The sequence below is a fragment of the Melospiza melodia genome, chromosome 4, assembly GCF_035770615.1.
Source record: "Melospiza melodia melodia isolate bMelMel2 chromosome 4, bMelMel2.pri, whole genome shotgun sequence".
Lineage (NCBI taxonomy): Eukaryota > Metazoa > Chordata > Aves > Passeriformes > Passerellidae > Melospiza > Melospiza melodia.
Window position 1 is genome coordinate 83368250 of NC_086197.1, and position 21740 is coordinate 83389989.

Sequence of the window (21740 nt, forward strand, 5' to 3'; positions counted from 1 at the left end):
CTCAGGTACACACTGTGCTGAATAACAAAAAAATTAAACAGGGGCTAGAAATTTAAAAAAATATTATTTTCTAAAAAAGTACTTGTCCCAAAAACTCATCAAAAGTCCTTTCTTTGGTGTTTTTTTTTTAATGCAAGGCTGGTGTTACAGTCAACAGTCCAGACATATTTCATTTTAAGAAAGTGGAAACTGTTTAAATCTTGTGGAATTATGCTATTTAAATATCAGAACTGCTCTGCTTCCAAATTTCAGTTTTAATTTATAAGGATAGAAAATGTTTAAACTCAAAAAAAAGCTTTGAAAATGCCTACAATGTTTTAAATTACCTAATCCATCAGTTTTGTCTCATGTATCAGCTAATAGGCTTTAAAAAAAGAAAAATATAATTACATTAGTTTCCTAAAAAATAACTTTAGGAATGGGTTCCCACAAGGCAACTTTTGGAAGAAAAGGGGATCTCTTAACTGGTTTCTCATTACAGGTACATTTTGGAGGTTATGCTGCCATCCAGAAGCAATGACTGCTCCTCTGTCCTCTAACAGCAGCTCATGGGAGGCTGGGGGGAAGAAACAGATTTGGGGGCTGCTGAAATGGTTTCTTCAGGCAATGGATGAACAAGCAATGACCCAGCAATGACCATGGCCTGCAGTGCACTGAATCTCTTCCAGCTGGGGGGGAACAAGCTGCCTCAGCAACAAAAAAAAGAAGCAAGGAACTTCCACTCAGACAGAAAGGGAGTAGGGGAAGATGGCAATAAACTGTGATTTGGTCACACTCTTGTTCACATCTCTTTTAACACTGCTTCTACAGGAGAACAACAAAGTTCTAATTTCTGCCAAGGATTAGGTCAAAAGTTGGAGGAAATTATGAAGTATAGAAATAATTTATCTCATTAAATATTACATTTGAAAAAACATGAAATGAGGATGAAAAGTTTCTCCATTCCTAACATGATTTCCAGTGAGAGGCAAGGATAGTTCTATCAAATAATCTGATGAATTTTAACTAATTTTCTGTTCCAAGACATAGGATAGTACAGCCATTTAGATTGGAAAAGACCTCAAACATCATCAAATCCAGCCACTGACCTAACACTGCCAAGTCTACCACTGAACCACGTCTCTAGGAGCCACATCTTTCTTTTAAACACCTCCAGGGACAGTGGCACCACCAATTCCCTGTTTAGTGCTTGACCACACTTTCAGTGGAGAAAGTTTTCCTAACATCCAACCTAAACCTGCCCAGCCACAACCTGACACAATTTTCTCTTGTTCTATCACTTGCTACCTAGGAGAAAAACAATACCCTCCTTGCTACAGAAAGCTGTAGAAACAAGGTAAACAAGTCCAGTTTTCTGAATTGCTCCTCATGAATCTTGTACTTTAGACATGCAAAAATTCAGGTATTGATAGTTTTTTTATAATCTTGCAAAAAATCGGAATAAAAAACCATTAGGAGCACAGAAATGGAGTTTTGAACCATGATATACTGCTGAATGTGGAATGTATCACTTCACACTCTTCTAACTTCTGCTCCTGTAATAATGAAAATAAGAAACAGTTTCAAATATCCCTCAGATTAATCCTCATGCTATGCACAGTGTTGGCAGCAGAGATTCCAGTTTAAACAAGCCAAAAATTATTAATGAAATGAAAGAAATGCTAAATTTATAAGTTGCTTTTCTGGACCTTTTCCTATGATGTGCATTGCACAGACTACCTGCAGAGCTAGATCTCCACATACAATCAGGATTAGAAGAGAATGCTTTGAGGTGAAGAACAAGCTCAGTGCTGTGCCCTTCATTAATACAGTCTGAGGAATCATTAAGATGCTGTTTTCTTGCAGTCACAGGAATATATTTAGTCAAGAATTCATAATGTAAACACGCACAAAAGATTATTTCTATACTTTTTTTAGAAATATGGGAGAGGGAAGAAGTCTCTACCTGAACTAGCATTAGTAGTTGTTTTCTTTAAACTAATAAACATCTATTACTACTCTGATGGAACAAGCTCTTCCTCCCACTGAGAACTGAATTTCTTTGTCTTGACAATTACAGCAGTAATTTACAAGTCAAATTAATAGTGGAATACTTTTGGTATTGTTTCTAACTTCTTTAAGTGTTACTAACAAAGATGGATGTAAGCATAAGATCCACTGAACAATAAATACAGCATGAAAAGAGCTGGAATAGTAAGATCATAAGGATAATAACTTATGAGAAAATTTCTGTTATAAAATTGCAATTTCTCTATATTGCAGTTATGAAAAGAGAGGTCAGAGTTGTCAGAATAATTGAAAACACATTAAAATTTATCTGCCTTGTTAGATCACACCTTGTAATTGCTTCCAGTTGGAGGAGATGGAAGAAATTATTCAGTGTTTTTATGGCCTTTCCTTAGCAGAAAGTGAAACATCTCTTCATTCACAGTATGGGGAACAAGTATTCATCTTCTCATCCAAGCAAAGTATTTCCAGATTAATATAATAAATTATTTCTGATAATAATGATGTGTGATAATAATCTATGGATAAACATGATTTATCCACCTGTCAAAATTCCTAAAAGGAAGGGAATTTACAAAGTGCTGTTTATTAAACAGAGTTATGCTTTAGACAGCCATCTATCTTCAGAAGGTTTTAGTGCAATCTGCCATTTTAAATTAATTTTACACAGGAATTCAAACACCTGTTTTAATCACTCAGCTATTCAACACAGTTTTCACTGGCATTCTGGTCATTATGACATTTCAGACATCTCTATCCAAGATGATTCCAGTACTTCCAGTGTTTGGCTATATACATGGGCATGACATAGAGAAAAGCTAGATTCACAGAATGCTTTCTCGCAGAATTTCTCTTCTTTGCCTCTAAAACACTTCACTGACATTAATGTGTTAGAAAATTTGTGGTTTATGTCTTAGGAGGCCATTTGTCATTCAGTTTAATGACAAACTGGAAAAATTTAATTTTTTTGTAGTAGGTTCTTTTCATGAAGAATAAGCTGTCAAAACAGGCATGAACATGAGTGGACGAAATCATGACCTAGACAAAAAAAATCACACAGAAGCTAAAGTAAATGTTCATATTTTCTCTGCAGGATATCTATAAGAATTACAACCTCAAAATAGCGTGTTTAGTACCATAGGGCATTTATATTCTACTATTTATATTATTGCTTGAAAATAAAGACTAATGAGTAAATGCGGAGATCAATACAAGCCACCAAGCTTGAATTATGCCAGGTTATTTTGGATTTGGTACTTTAACATTTTTTTTGTTATCTCTGTATATATATATATATCTGTACAATTGCTTCAATAATATACAGTAGTTTTCTCAATTTTATATTAGTTTCAAACTTACATGTAAACTGAGATAATACAAGTTTTAAAAAAACAGCACTTGTTATAAAGGGCTGTTAAAAATATTACAAATGTCAAGACTAGAAACCAACATATTCCCATGGCATCTTATTGAGTTACGTTAACTTTTACTGTGATTTTTCTTATGTGTATGTCACTGCATGCAAATTCAGACATTTAACTCAGCTGCATTCAGCAGCTAGAGACCCAAGATTCTTCATGAGTGAAAGAGAGCAGTTTCCCATCCTGTGCTTCACAGCAAGCACTAACATCAAGATTCCTAGTCTGTCTGCAGATAAGTACTTATGCTCATTTAAATTACCTTCATCATGCATATTTGAAGTTTGATTGATGCCAACACTCGATTTATGGACTTGTGCTGACTCTACATGTTTACACTCCTCTAGACTATTTACAGAATTTCTTAGGAAACCTGTGCTTTTGAATTGATCCCCAAGGCCACTAAATGTAAGGGTAAATTTTCTACGGTGAGCTTTGAGATTTGGGTCTAGACATCTATTTTCAGCATTGATGGTACATTTTTTTGTTTAACGGTGATATTGACAGTGAAATAAAAGCTTCTCAGTAGGTTTGTTATTTAATTAGTGTTAGTTGCATACTTAAGTGTACAACCTCTTTTTTTAAGAACTTCTTAGTAACTTCTGGTATTATTGCAAGCACTGCTAATGTCTAGGAAAACTTCAAAACATTTTAGAAAAGTTTTAAGCACTCGTTATTCAAATAGAAGTGTATCTAAAGTTAGCAACTGGAAGTACCCCTGGCAAGTAATGAATGTCATGATAAATTTATTACTGTCAACATTTCATAAAGGAAACATTGTTGTAAAATAACACTTTAAAATCCCCAGCTTTTTATTGCTCTTTTCTCTCTCAGTAAGCTCAAGCCATAAAAAAAAAAAACAAACAAACCACACTTTCAGGATTCTAAAATAACTGCAATGTAAGTAAGCACCAAAAAAAAAGTCCATGTAAGTTTTTCATTTGTTTCATCTTCCAAAAAGATCACAATAACAAATTTCAAATAAAATATTCTCAAATACATTAGCTTGGTTTTAAAATGCTAATATGATGTTATGCATCAATTGAGAAACTGTAAGTTTATTCAGACTATGCATATATGTGCAGTAAGATTTACACATTTTTATCCCATTCAGAGAAGTATTTAAATTGTATGGAATATGTTAACTGTTATGAAGATGTCTGTAAAACTCTGTGTGGAAGCATGTTCTATTTGAAGCAAAAAGAAGTACTTTGGAAAGATTTGAATTACAGAGATACTGCATTGGCACTTTTTCTCTCCATAAAGAGGAAAGAAAAACAAATAATTTAGAAAGAAAAAATGGCAGGTAACAAGTGAAATTTAATGTTAGAAGTTGTGTGATTTAGCATCATTTGTGTGTTCAGTCTTGGGCTTCAAAAAGGAAATGCAAAAGAGATGTTAATTAATCTCGTCTTTTAAGGTTGAAACCAAATCATCCTTTACTATAAGCCAAGGTGAACTGATGGTCTAAATCAAAGTCACTGCATGGTTACCAGCAGAGAAATATTTCCTATTTCAAGACTCAAATTATTTTGGTTCAAGTTCTTGCCATAAACCTGACCACACTAAGTTGTTAAAAATACCACACATTTATGCAACAAAACATTTTTGTGACTTAAGCCTACAAATACAAAATAACCCAATTTACCTAAACATGTTTTCCTATGTCAGATGGGATTTTTTAACTTACTCTATCTGTCATAAGCCATTACCTTGGTACTCACTTTGATGCCTTGCCAAGGCTGACCTAGAACGCTAAACAGAACTAAAGAATAAAGTAGGTATTTATTAAAAGGCTTCAAAGATACACCTTGGGCAATACAAGAGATAAGCCAGGGCTACACCCAACTTGAAACCCAAAATGGTCACAAAATGGACCACTGGTGACGAGGTCTCTCACTTTTATAAATTCTAGTCCATTTGCATATTGGAGTTAATTGCCCAATTATAGCTTTAGGTTATGAAGCCCCGTCCTTCTTGTTTTTCTTTCTTCAGTCCGTGCTGTTTATGCTCTTGGCCTGAAATTTGGCTCAGTTGACCTTGGTCCCCAGCTAAAAAAGGAATTGTTCTGTCTAGCTACTCTGTGAAGAGATTTTACCATCTCTTAATATGAAGCACAAAACCACACACTAAAGCAGTAGAGAATCTGAAAAATCTAAAAGCCAAAACCTAAGGCATCAACTTCCCCAACTTAATCCAAAAAGATATGAAAATAAGCCTGATACAATTCAGTAAGCCTGCTTCAATTTCTAGGGAGGAAAATATTTTTTTTTGCCACACTCTCTGCCCCATACAATTCTTCTGCTTGAATTAAAAAGTGTTCCATCAAGATATACAGAACTGTTCTTTAATTCCACAGACAAGGGCGCCCTCTAAACTAGATACATGTCAAACCTTTCCACAATTATAAGTGAACACATGCTGACCTTTCCAATTACATTAAAATGAATATTTGAAAACGTTATACAAAACCTGCTAGAAGGAAAGACAAGAATTTATGTGAAAGACTGTTAACTTTAATTTCTTAAGAATTTCCGTATATCAAATATTTGCAGTTTTGAAGATTGATGCTAGTATTATTCCTTTTCCCTGCCTAACTTGTCATTTTCACCACTGTCATGTCAATAAATACTCACACAGTTGACATTTACCTCTGCCTTTCCATTAAAACAGAGGAGAGTCATATGTCTGATGTGGTTTGCATCAACCATTTCATTTCTTATTAAATTATCAGGAAAGTGTTTTCTTTTTGCATTGATATAATAATTAGTGAATTATGCCCTATATGAATTTACACACACTTCATTCACCATTCATTTCCTGCTGTTCTATTTTTTGGTTCTTTTAAATTTTTAAAGTTTTGTGTGTCAACCAGAGACAAAAGTAATTCTTTTCATTCTGCCCCGGCATTTTTCTTCATTATTTTTGACAAATGTAAGTTGATCTTAGACTTGTGGAATGCAACCAGTTCTATCAGATCTGTAGATGATAACAAAGATTGATAGCGCTTCATGTAACAGCATCACTGAAGGGCAATAACAAACGTTAGACAAAACAGTCATTAAAGGTTATATTGAGAAATTGTGAACATTTTTATGCCAGTCACACAACAATCACAATCATTTTCTTGTGTTAATATATAAGAAATCTACCTTTTGAAACATATACTTTATTGTCTGGTAATTCTGATGGTTTGTTTGCCATTCGCAATTACTCATTTGTAAGAATGAAAATGTTTTAGTGCTGTAATTATTGAGAAATGAAAATAGAAAAAGAGCAGTGTTTTGATAGGTAAACACATCATCACTTACCTTCTCTGCTGATTGGGCCGTACCAAAAAAGATTGGAATAAAAGCTAACCAAATTATGCAGGTTGTGTACATAGTAAATCCAATAGGTTTTGCTTCATTGAAGGTCTCTGGAACCCCTCTTGTTTTAATAGCATAAACAGTACATGTGACCATCAAGAGAATACTATATCCAAGGGAACAAATGAGAGAAAGATCTGAAATGTCACATTTGAGAACTCCTCTGGCATTTTCTGGTTCAAGTGTCCTCTGCTCTCCATAGTCTACAATGGTATGTGGTGGATCGATAGCAAACCAGATGAAGACTCCAATAAGCTGGAAGGATATGAGGCTGAAAGTGATCACCAGCTGAGAAGCTGGACTAATAAATTTGGGAGCTGTGACAGATTTTTTACCTTGTTCAAATATTCTGTGAATCCTGTTTGTTTTGGTGAGCAACGCAGCATAGCTGAAACACATGCCGAGTCCGAGAAAGATCCTTCGAAATGAGCAGACCACTGTGTCAGGAGCTGCAATCATTAAAAAAGTAATGGAGTAACAGAGAAAAATCCCAGTCAGGAGCACATAGCTGAGCTCCCGCCCAGAGGCCCTGACGATGGGCGTGTCGTTGTAGCGGACAAATGTCACAATCACGAAGGTGGTGGCGATTATCCCGAGAATAGCGATGAAGACAGGCACGATGGCCCAAGGAGAGTGCCACTCCAGCTTGATGATAGGGATAAGCTGGCAATCCGTGCGGTTGGCATTTGGCCTCTTGTTGATGGGACAGAGCTCACAGTTGAATTCATCCACCTGGTAGTGGTAGCCCTCACAGCGCTCGCAGTGCCAGCAGCAGGGCACTCCCTTCACCGTCTTCTTTCTCTCCCCAGCTTTGCAGGGCAGGCTGCAGACAGATGCTGGATGAGTGTGTTCTCGGTTAGCCCACTGCATGTCTTCTACCTGTGGGTATAAAAAATTAATGAGACTTCTGTTTTCCTTCATTTATAATATCCTAATCCTGGCCACAGGTTTGTCATAAATCACTACTTGCTGACAGCACAAATACAGTTTACCATAATAAGAAACCTGTTTATTTCCTTTGCACTGACTTTAAAAAAGTGGTAAATGATTGTGTCCAATAAATCATTTATGCCACAGGCTTGATGAGTGTCATTACTTTCTATTTACCTCTTTACTGCTGACCAAATTGACATCTGTAAAGATATTTATTGACTCCAGGCTAGTTTAAAAGCAAAAAGCCTCACATACAGTGCTGTAAAAAGTTAATCACATGCAAATATAAATATCAGTAGTTCTCAAACATTTAATTACAAAATTTACTCTATTTTCAGAGTGAGCTTCAGAGCAATTTCTGGTACAGTAAAAAAATAAATTAAAATCTCCATGCATCAGCTCTGGCACAACAGAGTTCCATGGTTTGTGATGCCATCCCTTCCACAAAAGTGGATACTTTATACTTTTGCATCTTTGATGCCTTGAAATACTCAAAAGTATTTTGTTTGCATTTCTAGAAGATTAAAATAAGCATATATTGCTTTCTGAATAACAATGGAAAAAGATGTCATGACTACTGCCTTAGTTCTCCTGATATAATAAGTCCAAGGATCCTTTTGTAGCACATAACAATGCAATCTTGTTTTAGAAATCCCAGCTTTCCCTGCAGCACGTTAGCAAAATATACTTTTTTCATTCACGTATTTATTCTTCCTGCACGCCCTGCAAATGAAATCTGAATAGTGAACTCCTGGATGTGAAGAATTTCCTACTTAACGTTATCACTCAGCTTGGTGCCAGCTGTCCCCAGCCCACCCTCACTGGAGGCCTGCTCTGCAGATGTCACTGGGAGTGAGCCAGAGCCGAGGGCAGAGCAGAGCCCCTGGTGGGCAGCAGAACCGCTCCTTGTTGCTCCAGCCCCACCTTTCATTCCTTTGTGAGCTGCTGAGCACTCAAGGACAAAGCACTTCCCTTGTTCTTGCCTACTAAGTACTTAGCACTTTTGTTTCATTTGGAGGCTGTATTCATAAGCGAAACAGCAGTAACAAAACTTCAGGCGTCAGGAATGTTTTCAGTTCCTTCTGGAGGAGGACAGAATGAGGACAGCTTATAAAAAGGGGTAATTTTGGCCTTTAAAGTTTATTTTTTCAGCAACTTTTCAACAGACTTGAGTGGGAATCACAGGGTTGCATTGCTGGTTTTATATGCTTCCCCCAGTGAGCCAGAGCGCCAGTTCCAGCGCTGCACAGGGTGAATAAAGCAGCAACAAGCAGCCAGACTCCTGCTCTCCTCTGTGCCCCTTCGGTGCAGGACTTTGATGTTCTCCACTCCAAGGGACCACAGAGTAACAGGGAGACAAGAATCACTCATAAAACCAGCTCTGTGAACCCTCAGAGTCACTCGAGGATTTCAGGGGATCCTGAATCCCCAGAAGTCAACCAGATTTTATATCAAGGATTGTGATGACTCTGCAAAATACATCATCTGGTGACTGTGGAAAAGAAAATCATTCAAGCAATTAGCTTCCTAAAAAGCACAAGAATAACCCAGTTTTGTATGAAACAGCTTTAATACAGCTCCAGCAGAGTACTTGGTACACTAAGAAAAAATTCACCTCTTTTAAAATCTCCTGGTTTTAATCACTGAAATCCTAAAAGTCCACATAACCTCTTATTGTTTCATCTACTGGGTGTGAGAAAAAACATGCTATGATGAAATCAGCATGATAGTGAAGGCAATTTGCCTTCACATTGTTGCTAGGAGAATAAATACAAATCTTGTGATTTAGTCACACACTACAATAATGGGGGGCAACAGTAAACCATGGTCATTAATCCAGAATTGTGGATAAATTTGGGATGACTCAGAAAACCACAGTTCTACATACTGGCTAGATTATAGCGCACAATGCAGAATCACCAGGAGAGCAAACACCACCTTATCCAGCAGAGACAGAATGGCATGGACAGGCAATATCTCATCCAGCAGAAAGCCTGACAGGATAAAGCTTAGCTGTCCCATTTTCAAACACATTTGAATTAGAAAGGTGAGTTTATACCAGATCAGTATTTAATACCATGAGTCTACAGTGGGGGTTTTTTGGCATTAAGCATCCTAAGGTCACATTTACTGTATTGTGAATCGATGGCTTAGATAAGTACAGAGAATTCCCTTTTGTCTTTTAGAGCTTCTACTTTACTAAAAAAAAAATTTAAAAATTAAAAAAAAAATCCTTTAATCTTACAGCTATTTAAAATTTCACATACTTTTGCCCTGAAAGTATTTTAATTGACTAAAAACACGCCTAAAATCTCTTCATGGTTTACAAAACATTAAAATGTCTCAGATTACACCTCACATTGGCAACAACTGATAATAAATCCTAGTTCTGAAGATAGCTGACAACAATTCATATATGTTTTTCACTCTGATACATCTGATACAAACTAAAAAAGATATAATTTCCAGCATATAATTTTATATAAAGTTATGAATGTTGAAAAACTCACTGGATAAAGAATTATTTTCCCTAATAAATTACCTATTAATATAAACACTATTGACGGGTTAGCCATAGAAAATGTCAAACAAAAATAAATCTTAAAGCATACAAAGTTCTAAATCAATGTAGAAAATAACCAGAATGAATGGCTGGGGTAGGTGGATTTTACAAGGTTTAAATCCTATGTTTTAAAATCTTGATTGTCTGGATTAATTTTCTAGGCAAAAAAACTACATGTAGGGTGACCTAGATTTATCAAAAAGCTTTAAAAAAATGTTATGAGTTTTTGCTCATTAGTTTTGTACTAGTACAAATAGTACTGTTGTACTGCTATTTAAGAAGAAAGAGGAGATATAGTCCAATAAACATTGGCCAGTGTTTGAAATTGAAAATGGCTTCAAAATACTTGTATATCTAAGAAAATTCTGGCATTCGGGGATGAAAACTCTGGAAATTTGTGGAAAGATGGAATTCTCCCATGAACACAACCATCTGACAACTCAGTTTATAGCTCCATTAACAAAGAATGTGCCACAGTAAGAACCAATCAGCAGAGCAAAACTGTTAATTCTGAGGAACTTATGATAACATTGGTCTGTATTTGAAATTAGAGTCTGCAGAAGAAGGTTATATTGACCTATTTTTGACATAGTTCAGTGGGATTCATTAATGAAGATTAACTGTCCTTCTGGAAAGCATATTTTTTTTTCATTTCAGCCAAAAGCAGCCCTGTTCACTTAGCCCAAGACCCCCTCTACAATGAGCGAGTGGCTAAGTGGGAATAATTAGATTCCTTTCACTAGCTGACTCTTGACTGAAACCAAAATGCTGCTGTGTGTATATCCTCAGACTGCTGCTTGGACAATACTCTAGGAGATAGAGCAGGGGAAACTATACCTCAGAGTGAGCACTATGCTTTTATTACACTTGAGCAGGTCTGTTAAGGGTTTCTGTACATGCAGATCTTAATAACTGGAAAGTCATGTTAATTCTGATCATCCGGTTCACTCCCAGCTATCCACAACCTGCAGCAGTCTTCGCCTGTAACGTATTTTTGAGCTATTATTTTGCGTAATATAAAAGTAATAAATAAATTAAGTACAAAACATAATTACAATAGTCTTAAATATCTATCAGTTTTTTCACTGATTGTATGTATCAAAGATTCCAGTTTCTTGAACTTGTGCAGAAGATTCACCCATGTCATTAATTTTCTCTCTTTATGAGCTAGTACTATTGATCCCACTTCTTCTCTGAGATTAACTTTATACAATAAATGACAGCAGGAACTGTTAAGAAACTACAAAACAAGGGAGGATCATTTAGGAACATAAAACAAGGGACAATTATAATTTTCAGAGCTACTGAAAACCTGTAATAGTCAAGCTTTAAAGGGAGTTGCTGGATGCTCATCCTCTTCTGAAAATCATAATTTTTTATGTAGACATAAACACTTAGCAGTGGAACTTTCAAAAGTGCCAAGGGGAACTTGCTCAATATAGCTAATTAATTTAAATGAGAGTTAAGTGCCTTGTCTGTTTAACTGCTTTTGAAAATCCCACTATGCTTCCATCTGCAGTTTTCACAACAAAAATACTTTGGAAAACTTGCCCTAAAGTGATCCAGAAGTTCAAATGTTATAAAACTAATTTCAGGGGATCTTAACTTTAGGCACACATTTCTAAAGATTGTCATGGGGGAAAGAAACTGTCAAAGAGGCCAAAGTCAGACAAAAGAAGCACAGAAAAGAAGGTGCTTTTTGACATTGAAAAAGGATTAAATTCTGCAACTCTTCAGCTCTTACTGATCAAAATGTTTGGGTCTGCAGCATTCTTTATACTGCTCAGACCTTACCAAGGCTGAGCAGGTCTCAGATTGTTAAGTAGCCTTGGGTAAACATGGTTTCTGGAAGATTTATTTTGTCACCTCATTTTCATGTGACATCTTCTGGATCCAGTTCACTACAAGGCAAAGTTCATTGCTAAATCTATGTGATATCATCTAGCTCAGCTGGACTGGGATAGCCCAGCCCTGTACCTAGTATTAGTAATGGTTTAAACATTATCTCAATTTCATTCGAGTAGCTTCTCTGAATTTGGAAAATACCTGGTCAATGTGCTATCATGGAATACCTCATATTTCCCCAAGATGTGGTTCCATTTCCTACTATTCCAATACTTGCCAGTGTGAAAACATCAGAAATACTTTGACAGCATATCTGCAAGACGTGTATTCATTTGCTATGAAATGGATCATGATACAAAAAGAGAATGGCTTCATTGCTATTTCAACAGACATAAAAATCGTCTCTACATGAGATATCTGCCTGATGGGGCTGCAATTTGCTTTAATGTGCAGCATTAAGATTCACAGTTCACTAAACCATTAAAATACAGACAAAATGCCATTTCATATCAAATAAACACCTCTGTCCTTCATGAACATTGCAAACACAATTCCCTCTAATATCTAATAATAGAGCTAAAAAATTAATGATGTGAGAACTTGGCTAAAAGAATACAAGATTGACATGATACATACAAATAGCATATTCACATTTCTGGAACCTACATTCTTCCAATTACCAGGCAACTCATTTAGCAATGTCATTTAGCAATGCCCACAGCAACTGGAGAGGACTGATCAAAAATGCTAATAGGTCAAATATAATTTCTGAATTCTGTGTCCAATATATATGTACAACATATACTGTCTCCTGTTCTTAATTATCATGGAGAAACTTATCAGTTACTTAATTCAGCAACCCATGAACAATATAAAGACACCTGGACAACCTTCAAAGGGTTTTTCAGAGTAATGGTTTGGGTAATATTTAAATGTTTCTGATTACGCTATATTATCACTTGCAGGAATTTTCATTTTTCTTTCAAATCTTAGAGCCAGATATTCATTTAAAAAATGAAAAATTAATGTTTAATTGTCTTGTTGTAACAAATGGAATTATGTGAGTTCTGGATAGAGTAATGCAAATGGTAATTATAGGAGTTGTGGGAGCAGACAGACTGTAGTCAGTTAGCCAAGACCTTCAGAAGGATCAGGAGTCTTATATATAAATTCATGGGACTTTTAATAGATACTGAGATTCTCAGCTATAACAATGACAAAGAACTGAAATAACACCTCCAATATCACTAAGATTTTTCTAATTTCTATCTCAAATTCCTGAGAGTATTTACCTTCTGACCAAAAAGGCCCATCATAGAAGTATAGCAAGAGAGAGAACTAAGGTAATTTCATCCAGTGTTTTGATTTTTAATTTGTCTTATATATCTATTCTCACAGTAAAGGTTAAAGTCTTTAATGTACCTTGTCCAATCAAGTCATCCAAACCATTAAAACCCAAAATTAAACTGAACTGGTTCAACTAAACAAATTCATTTTGAGTCTAAATATAATGATAATTGCATTCTGTCTGCCAGATAGACTTATCCCATTAGAGAAAAGCTGGGTATACAAACAACGATTTAAGAAGGCATGTACAGAAAGGAAATAATCAATGACAAAAAATACTATTTATATTAAAATAAAACGAAACAAAACTGAGAACTACTCCAGATTGCCATGCCAGTATAAGATCGCTATCATTTCCAAATTTGCCATAATTGCTGTAAATTATTTATATCTTTCACCCTATAGAGATGTTTTTTCTAACAACTGAGATGTCATTTTCATTAATTTTAGGCATAGATATTCCAAGGGTTCTGCAAAGAACATGGAATTATATATTTGGTTTTACCATGTACTGGTTGAAAACTAATGCAGTCTAATATCAGTTTGAGGAGTCTGAGAAGCTTGATGAGTATGAAAGGATCAGGCTGAAATACTACAAGGCAAATAATTTTTTCTCTTTTTCTTTAGGATCAGAAGTACAGGTTGTTGAAAGAATCCAGATGGAAGCTGACTTCTGCTAACTGTAAATTCACCTGCCCAAATTTCTCCCTAGGGAAACCAGTTACCTCTCTCATAGCTTTCTTGAAGGAAAATAATTAAATTTAATATAATTTTTGTTTTAATATTTACATGTATAATTATTTTTATGCAAATGTGATATAAGAGAGGAAGAGAGGAAGGAAGAGAGGAAGGCAGGAAGGCAGGAAGGCAGGAAGGAAGGAAGGAAGGAAGGAAGGAAGGAAGGAAGGAAGGAAGGAAGGAAGGAAGGAAGGAAGGAAGGAAGGAAGGAAGGAAGGAAGGAAGGAAGGAAGGAAGGAAGGAAGGAAGGAAGGAAGGAAATATTATTAGTGGTGCAGCTTTGGTCTCTAAGCCAAGACACAGCCTATATGGCTCTGATACAGTCTGAGTCATGGACAAATTATTTAACCTTCTTGAATCTCAACCTTTCAGTCCACTGGAGAGAAGCTGTAATGCAGACAAGAGTGGAGACACTTTATTTGAAAATGTGGGTAAAAATTTCAAGTGGGGATGTTAGTGATGTCCATCTCAGGTTTGGAAGGTTTTTTTGCCCAACAATTATAGTTTAGAAAATTTGAATAAGTCAACTTTTAATTTTAAAACTGAGCAGTATATTTTCAAAGAACCAATACCAAAAATATCATCATAGTTCTGTGCTTTCTCAGCATGTCATAATCTTTCTTGTTATCTTCCGTTTTCAGAACTGCAATATCACCAATCTCTGGAATTACTAAAATAAAGAGAATGCATTTTTATTGTTCTGAACACGTTAACAAGTCATTCTCAGTTAGAGAAAAATACTTATAGGGAAGGATGCTCTAAGGTAATACATAAAAATTTAAAATAATGCTATTAAAAATATAAAGATTCTTATGTTCATAAATAGAGAAGTTTAAATACTTGCCTTGCTTTATTAATGCAAATATGTTATTTAGTGCGCTGATATAGTAATTTTACCTCAAAGAAACCAACCCATATAATTAAGTCATATAATTACTAATGCCTGCTGAATACTCACATAGAGGAGCACACTGTGTTAGCCTAAAACGGGAAATAATCATGCCATGGTATCACAATATACAGAGAGTGTTTATTAGTACTATGCAGTCTTAAACTGCTAGCCTTTATATGGCTTGGGATCTACTTTATTTTTTTCTTTTTAGCTGTTCTTGGCTTGTTTTGGTTCAGGATTTTTTTGTTTGTTTGTTTTTGTTTTTACTTATACTTTAGTCCTCCCATGATTTGGTTTCTTCTGATTCTTTCAGAATTGCTGGCCCCAGCAGATGCTTGGTAGACAAAGGTAGGAGGAGCTGTAGTGAAATAACTTCTTCAATTTGCCAAAAAAGAAACATTAATATGGATGGAATAATTGGGAAACATAATTTTACTCTCAAATGCCTTGGGGAGTGGACAACACAAAGTGCATGATTAGCAGGTCGTCAAATAAAGAACTACTGTTACTGCACTGTGTAACCACCAAATGGAATTTTACAGAAATCTAGTAGGCACTTCTATTCAACACATGCAATTTATTTTTTTTCTTTACTGAAAGCATGAACCACAATTAATTTTCAAGCACTTGCTTCTGAAGATAGCCTCTTCATTTACAAAGGAGACAAAAAATTACCCCCAACCAAATCAAAGAAGTCCAACAAACCAAAACACACCACCACAGAAACATCCCATTCTAGATGACATTGGCAGACTTCAGATTTTTTGAAAGCTCTTTCAGTGATCTACTTTCTATATTTTTAAAACATATAATTAGTACCAATGTATGAGACTGAAAATCAGGTTTCCAAAGTTATTCTTTATGCAGACCACTTTCACATAGACGATCTCTCTTGCGTATCCTTACCTAGAGGGCCCTGCTGCCCTTACATGTCCCTGACATGCACTTGAAGAGAATTTTATGAGCATTTATAAATAAAACTCATGATGTACACACAGGGATTGAAGTCCTTATGCACTACCAAAAGCAGACTGGGCCGTAATTTTTCATATGTAATTAAAGAGGTGTTTAAGAAAAGACTGGATGTGGCATTAAGTGCCATGGTCTAGTTGACAAGATGGTGTTGTGTCATAGGTTGGACTTCATGATCTCAAGGGTCTTTTCAATCAGCTTAGATGATTCTGTGATTCTATGTTCACAAACACTCAAATTAAAAACAAACTAACTAAATTCCCCCAAAACTTGTCAGATTTAGATTTTGCAATAAATGGGCTTTTGAGAGGAAATCTTCCACCATCACATTTGTTGTCAGTTGATTGGTTCTGCTCATCTCTAGTACTAAGTCTATGTGAACCATAGTGCTTGAAGTACTTTTTTACTTCCTGCAGTTAATCATGCAGAAATAGTCTGCTAGCATACCTTAAAAAATTTAGTGTTTTGAGAAAAGAAGAGCATAGTTTTTGCAAAGAGTTTTTTAACATCACTTTCTTGTGCCTAGAGAATCTTCATTCATCCCAAGGCCCATCACTAGTCTAATAGCTTAGCTGCATTTCTTGATGAAAGTTTTAATACCCATAACAAACATGCTTCCTCCCAAATCCAGTTATTTTAGCTACATTATCTAAATTAGAGCTGGCTTGTCCCCAGCCCAGTGCTCCATAGCTACTGTGTTTCCGTCCAATCTGTGTCAGGTGCCTTTCAAAGCAAGTGGTCGTCAGATTCTTCCTCACTTCACAACTCAGCATAGACAAAAGGAACACAAGGGGTTCAGCACAGTTGCCATTTGAATTTAATATAGATTCTTTTTTTAATTTTATGACTATATAATTTCATAAATCCCATTTGTTTCATGAAAAATATTCGCCATGACATGATTTTAATTATTGTATTGATTAAAGGCGAGTTTATCTAAACAAAGAGCTGTTGTCCCCAAACGCCTTCATGATGGGCTGTGAAACAAATGCACTGGGCTAAACCTTCAGCTGATTTAGTTCAGCCCAGAAAATTTAGTACCATTATGCCAACAAGTTATTATTTCTTAAGGGGATGACCTGTCACAGTTTTTATCTTTAATATTTAATTATTTTTAAAATAGAAATCAGCCAATCAGAAAAAGCCTCAGTTGGATTTGAAGAAAAAGATGCTGATAAGTTTGTTTATGTTTTAATCCTACCCCACTATTTTTAAATGGTTTAATCTACCTCCTATTTCTTGATCAGAGCAAAAGGCGCTGTGTGCATGAAACAGAAAAATGAATGGTCCCAGATTCCATCCTGCACAACCCTTTCTACAAATTAATACCAACACAGATAATGTATTCTTTTTATTCCTGCTCTGCTCACAGACCAAGATGTCAATTGCACTAAGGGCTATACAAATCTACAAGAAAAAATTATGGTCTCAATCCCAAAGAATTTACAGTCAAACTATAGGATAAAGGAGAGCAGAGTATTGGTAGAATAGAGAACAGACCACCCTAAAACTATTAAGGCAACACAGATCAGCATGATCAGCCACCTTGAACAGGGGATTTTTGAGGAAATTTTGTCAAAAAAGATTTTTAAGGAGGCAACAGAAAGAGGAAACCAGGGCAATTTTGTATCTCTTTACTGAGCTTTCATCCAAGCATAAGACAGACAACATGAAGGCATTGGCTTCACCAGTGACCTCTCAAAGAGTAACATAAAACAGAGCTGAAATATCCTGTGCATCTTGGTTTCTAAAAACTGTTTTAGCAAAGTGAAGCACTCAAAATTTTGGGAAACATTGCCCTCACTTCAGCAAACTTCATTGACTCTGACAGAGGAACAGACAAACTCAGCTGAAATACAAGGATCAAATTTATTTACTTGTCTGAAAAAAAAGAGGCACTATATACCTAAACTGTTCCTGACACATTTGTCCAACCTGTTTTTAGGAAAGAAAAGCTGTAGTACATTATACTTTGAAACATATCAAACTCTAAACCCCAGAACAGTACTTAAAGATGGTCTCCCACTTCAATGATGCATATCTTATTTTTCAGCTCCTCTTCATGAAGAGTCAGATCTTTTCATGATAAAGACTTTGAATTTTTAGCACTACATAAACAAAAGAAATCACACTAGCCCTTTAAACACAGTTCCAGACAGGAAGCAAAACAACATACACAAAAATTGTGAAAGTCTGAACTAACTCACAACAGGCAGAAAATAGACTGTATTTTATACTGAGATTTCCAGCAGCAGAAGAACTTTTGCTGCCAAGTTAGTGCTGTTGCTTAGAATGAAGAGTCAATAATTAAATTTAAAATTCTGCAGAGAGCCCTAGTGATCTGGAAGGAACAAAAACAAGCACGAGGAAGAAGTTTAAACTAGAGAAAGTGCCACACAACATGTTTAGTCAAGTGGGGAAGAAACAAACCAAACCCAAAAATATGTCTTCCTAAAGAAATAAGGGTGAAGATTTTCAAAATGAGAGAAAGTGTGAGGGTTTTATATGGACTAAAAATATTGGGATTTATTTTATAATATTTACAGAACTGAGTAGATAGCAAGCTCTTGAGACTTTATGGGGAAATATGGAGAATTTGAAAATGGGAAACCTAGTGCTTACATGCTGAAAAGGGAGGGAATGAAGAAGCCAGGGAATTATCAATCATTCATTTTGACTTGGATTCCAAGAAAAATCCTGAAAGAAATAAACAAACACATTTCAAAAACACATAGAAAACAAACAAGACAAGTAACAGCCAAAAGGGATCTGTCATCAATGGGCTGTCACATTTCCTTCAGCGAGAGGGTAACAGGCAATGTGGATGAGAGACAAGCAGCCAGGTGTCATTTATCTTAACATTAGAAGGATTTTTGACAACATCTCAAATTACACTCTCAGTCACAAGCAACCTAGGGAAACAGATTTAGCCCCTAAGGGCTAGGTGCAAATTATATCAGAAAGCTGAGGAAAGATAAATTTGTAGTTGATTTACTGTCAGAAGGGAAGGGATGGCACTGGGTGTGGTCTGTTGTTAGTCTGCTATTATTCAATATTTGTAATAACCACTCATTTTGTCTGGATCATAAAATAGAGTATAGGGTGATCAGATTTGGGCAGTAACACTGGGAAAGGCTGAAGCCATGCTGAAGGTCAGAATACTTATTTCAAATGATACTGCAGAGTCTGAAAAAATGAAGCATACTGTTCAACAGGGACAACTAGCAGTACATTATGGGTCAGGAAGGACAGAGGTGGCAGCTCTGCAGAAGAAAAAGAGATCCCAGGGCTCTAGTAGATTGTGATATATTGAATCAATGTTGTCCTGTTGCAAAAGGGGCAAATGCCAGATAAATGCAGATAGATACAACAGTCTTCCTCCTCTACTCTCCATCATGACTACATGAAATTATGTTTCTCCTGTACTCTGCACTAGTGAGACTGCAGTCAGAACACTTTCTGAAGGCGAGGTCATTGTGTTTCCCTTTGAAGGAGAATCAAATGGGGAGGCCAGAGGAAATCTGCAAAGATCAGAAGCACCTCTAGAAAACACGATCTATGTGACTAAATTGAACAAATTCCTCTTGTATAGCCTGAAGAAATAACATAGCCTAGGAGGTAAAAACAACAGTCCTCAAATACATGAAAAGGATGAGGATGTGCACGATGTACACTGAATAAAATAAGCTTAAATTATAGCAAGAAGGAGTAAAGTTAGGTATTCTTAAGACACTTTGGAGAGATAAGAGTAGCTAAAAAATGAAAGATAATGCCTTCAGAAGCTGCAAAGTCTTCATCCTTAAAACAACATAAGTGTAGAAGATGTTAACTTTATCCAAGGGCTAGAGAATCTCTTGAGATCCCTTTTGCTGTCTTCTATGAGGCAAAGGCAGATTTCAGATACTAACTATTTTGAGAACAAATAAAAATATCATAACTAGGCTAAATAAAAATATCATAACTAGGCTAAATAAATAGAAAAATAGAAAAATGCCAATGTACTCTCTTGGCAGCTAAGTTCTTTAGGCTGTCTCTTGCAATTTTACAGAATACTTATTTAGGAAAAATATTTTCAAGAAAAAAGTAAACAAGAAATTGTAATGATCCTACTTTTCCTATATCTTGCATAATTAATGATGAATTTTAAATATTGTATGGTAAAATGCTTTTGTTTGCAGTGAAAATGCTTCTCTAAGTGTTAGGGAAAGAAGGTCTAAGTAAAAGAAATCAGCACTGCCGCAATAATAAACTGTTTCCCACATAAGGGAACTTAAATCAATTTGGGATATATTAAGCATCTAGCATGTAAAAAAAGAAGTCCAAATTGGAGTCTTATATGAGAATGGAAAACAGGTAGACAAGTTGTCCTTAACCAGTAAAGTGATGCACAATCTGAAGCAAAAGAAAATCCTAAATAAATAACCAGGTTTATAACTCCATAAATCTTTCATGGCTTTCTTCTCGAGCTCTTGCTAAAGACTGATAAAGAGTCTTGTATTCGGCACAAAACCAAGTATAGGAGTCCAGTTGCTTCTATGCCTCCCAGCATTTGCTCAAGAGATACAGGACATTACCTCTGAGGGGATTATTGGAAGATCAAATCCACCAAACAAATGAAAGCCAGAAAACTTTAGAAGTGATGACCCCATCTTTGAATCACTGTGCAAAATCAGTATTTACAGCTCACCTGCTCCACACAGCCCAGGGCAGCCCAGTACTTAATTATCCTCATCCTTAGAATCTTCTAGCGTGTCTGCATTAGATATCTCTCACTGTAATTCAAATCCACTACTTCTAATGGCCAAATTAACTATGTCTAACATAGTTCTTTTCCTGAATAATCCCTTCTGTATTGGAAGAGATTAACACAGCCCCCCTCAATGCAGTTTTCTTCAGACTAAACAACCCTACTCTGCTCAATCTTTCCCTGAAGGCATATTTTAGATGGCTGATCATTATAATTGCTTGCAGCTGGACTCTGCAGCTACTTTACTTTTCAGACAGAAGTCACAGTTCTGCTAAGGAGCTCACAGCACCGCAGAAGAGAGAACAGATCAATTACATCACAAGTCTAGGAGTTCCTTGCTGTAATGGCTTCTGGTGATGCAAATCAGTTAACCATTCCAAAGCTATTGCTTAGCCTTATGCCTAAGTTTTCCATAAAAGGGGAGCTCACTTCAATTCCTGCAGTAACCAGAAAGGGCACTGCAATCCTGCTTCTTTGACCCAGTCATTTCAAACACATTTTATTGACATATTCAACACTAAATCTGTTTACTGTGAGCTGAAGTTACAATTAAATTAGCTATGCATTCTTCATTTCCTGTATTCAGATATATTAATATCACCATTAAATCTAGTGATACCATTTTGGATATTCAGAAATTAATTCCCGATCTTTAAATATATTTTTTTAATAGTGTTTGGGGGTTTATCCAGATGTAAAGTTCTGGATAAATATTAGATTACTATCCTGTAGTAATTAGAATAATATTAGTGCAACATGAAGAGAATTGCAGCAAAGCAAACAGAAAAAAATAATCATACAGTACTGTTCTGCTAACTGCTGGTTATCCTCTTTCATCATATAATAACTATTGAAGGCCTTTTTCATTTTCCATTTAATGATTGTTAATTTTGTGGTAGACTTCCATTAT

At 35.7% G+C, this 21740-nt stretch overlaps 1 protein-coding gene across 3 annotated transcripts in view; it reads right to left on the reverse strand.

Annotated features, from left to right (window-relative positions):
* GRM8 (glutamate metabotropic receptor 8) overlaps positions 1-21740 on the reverse strand; it is a 315395-nt gene that overhangs the window by 35761 nt on the left and 257894 nt on the right. For all 3 annotated transcript variants that reach the window (XM_063155393.1, XM_063155394.1, XM_063155395.1), the window contains one exon: positions 6737-7672. In XM_063155393.1, coding sequence (XP_063011463.1) covers positions 6737-7672 — 936 coding nt within the window. The remainder of the gene's footprint in view (positions 1-6736; positions 7673-21740) is intronic.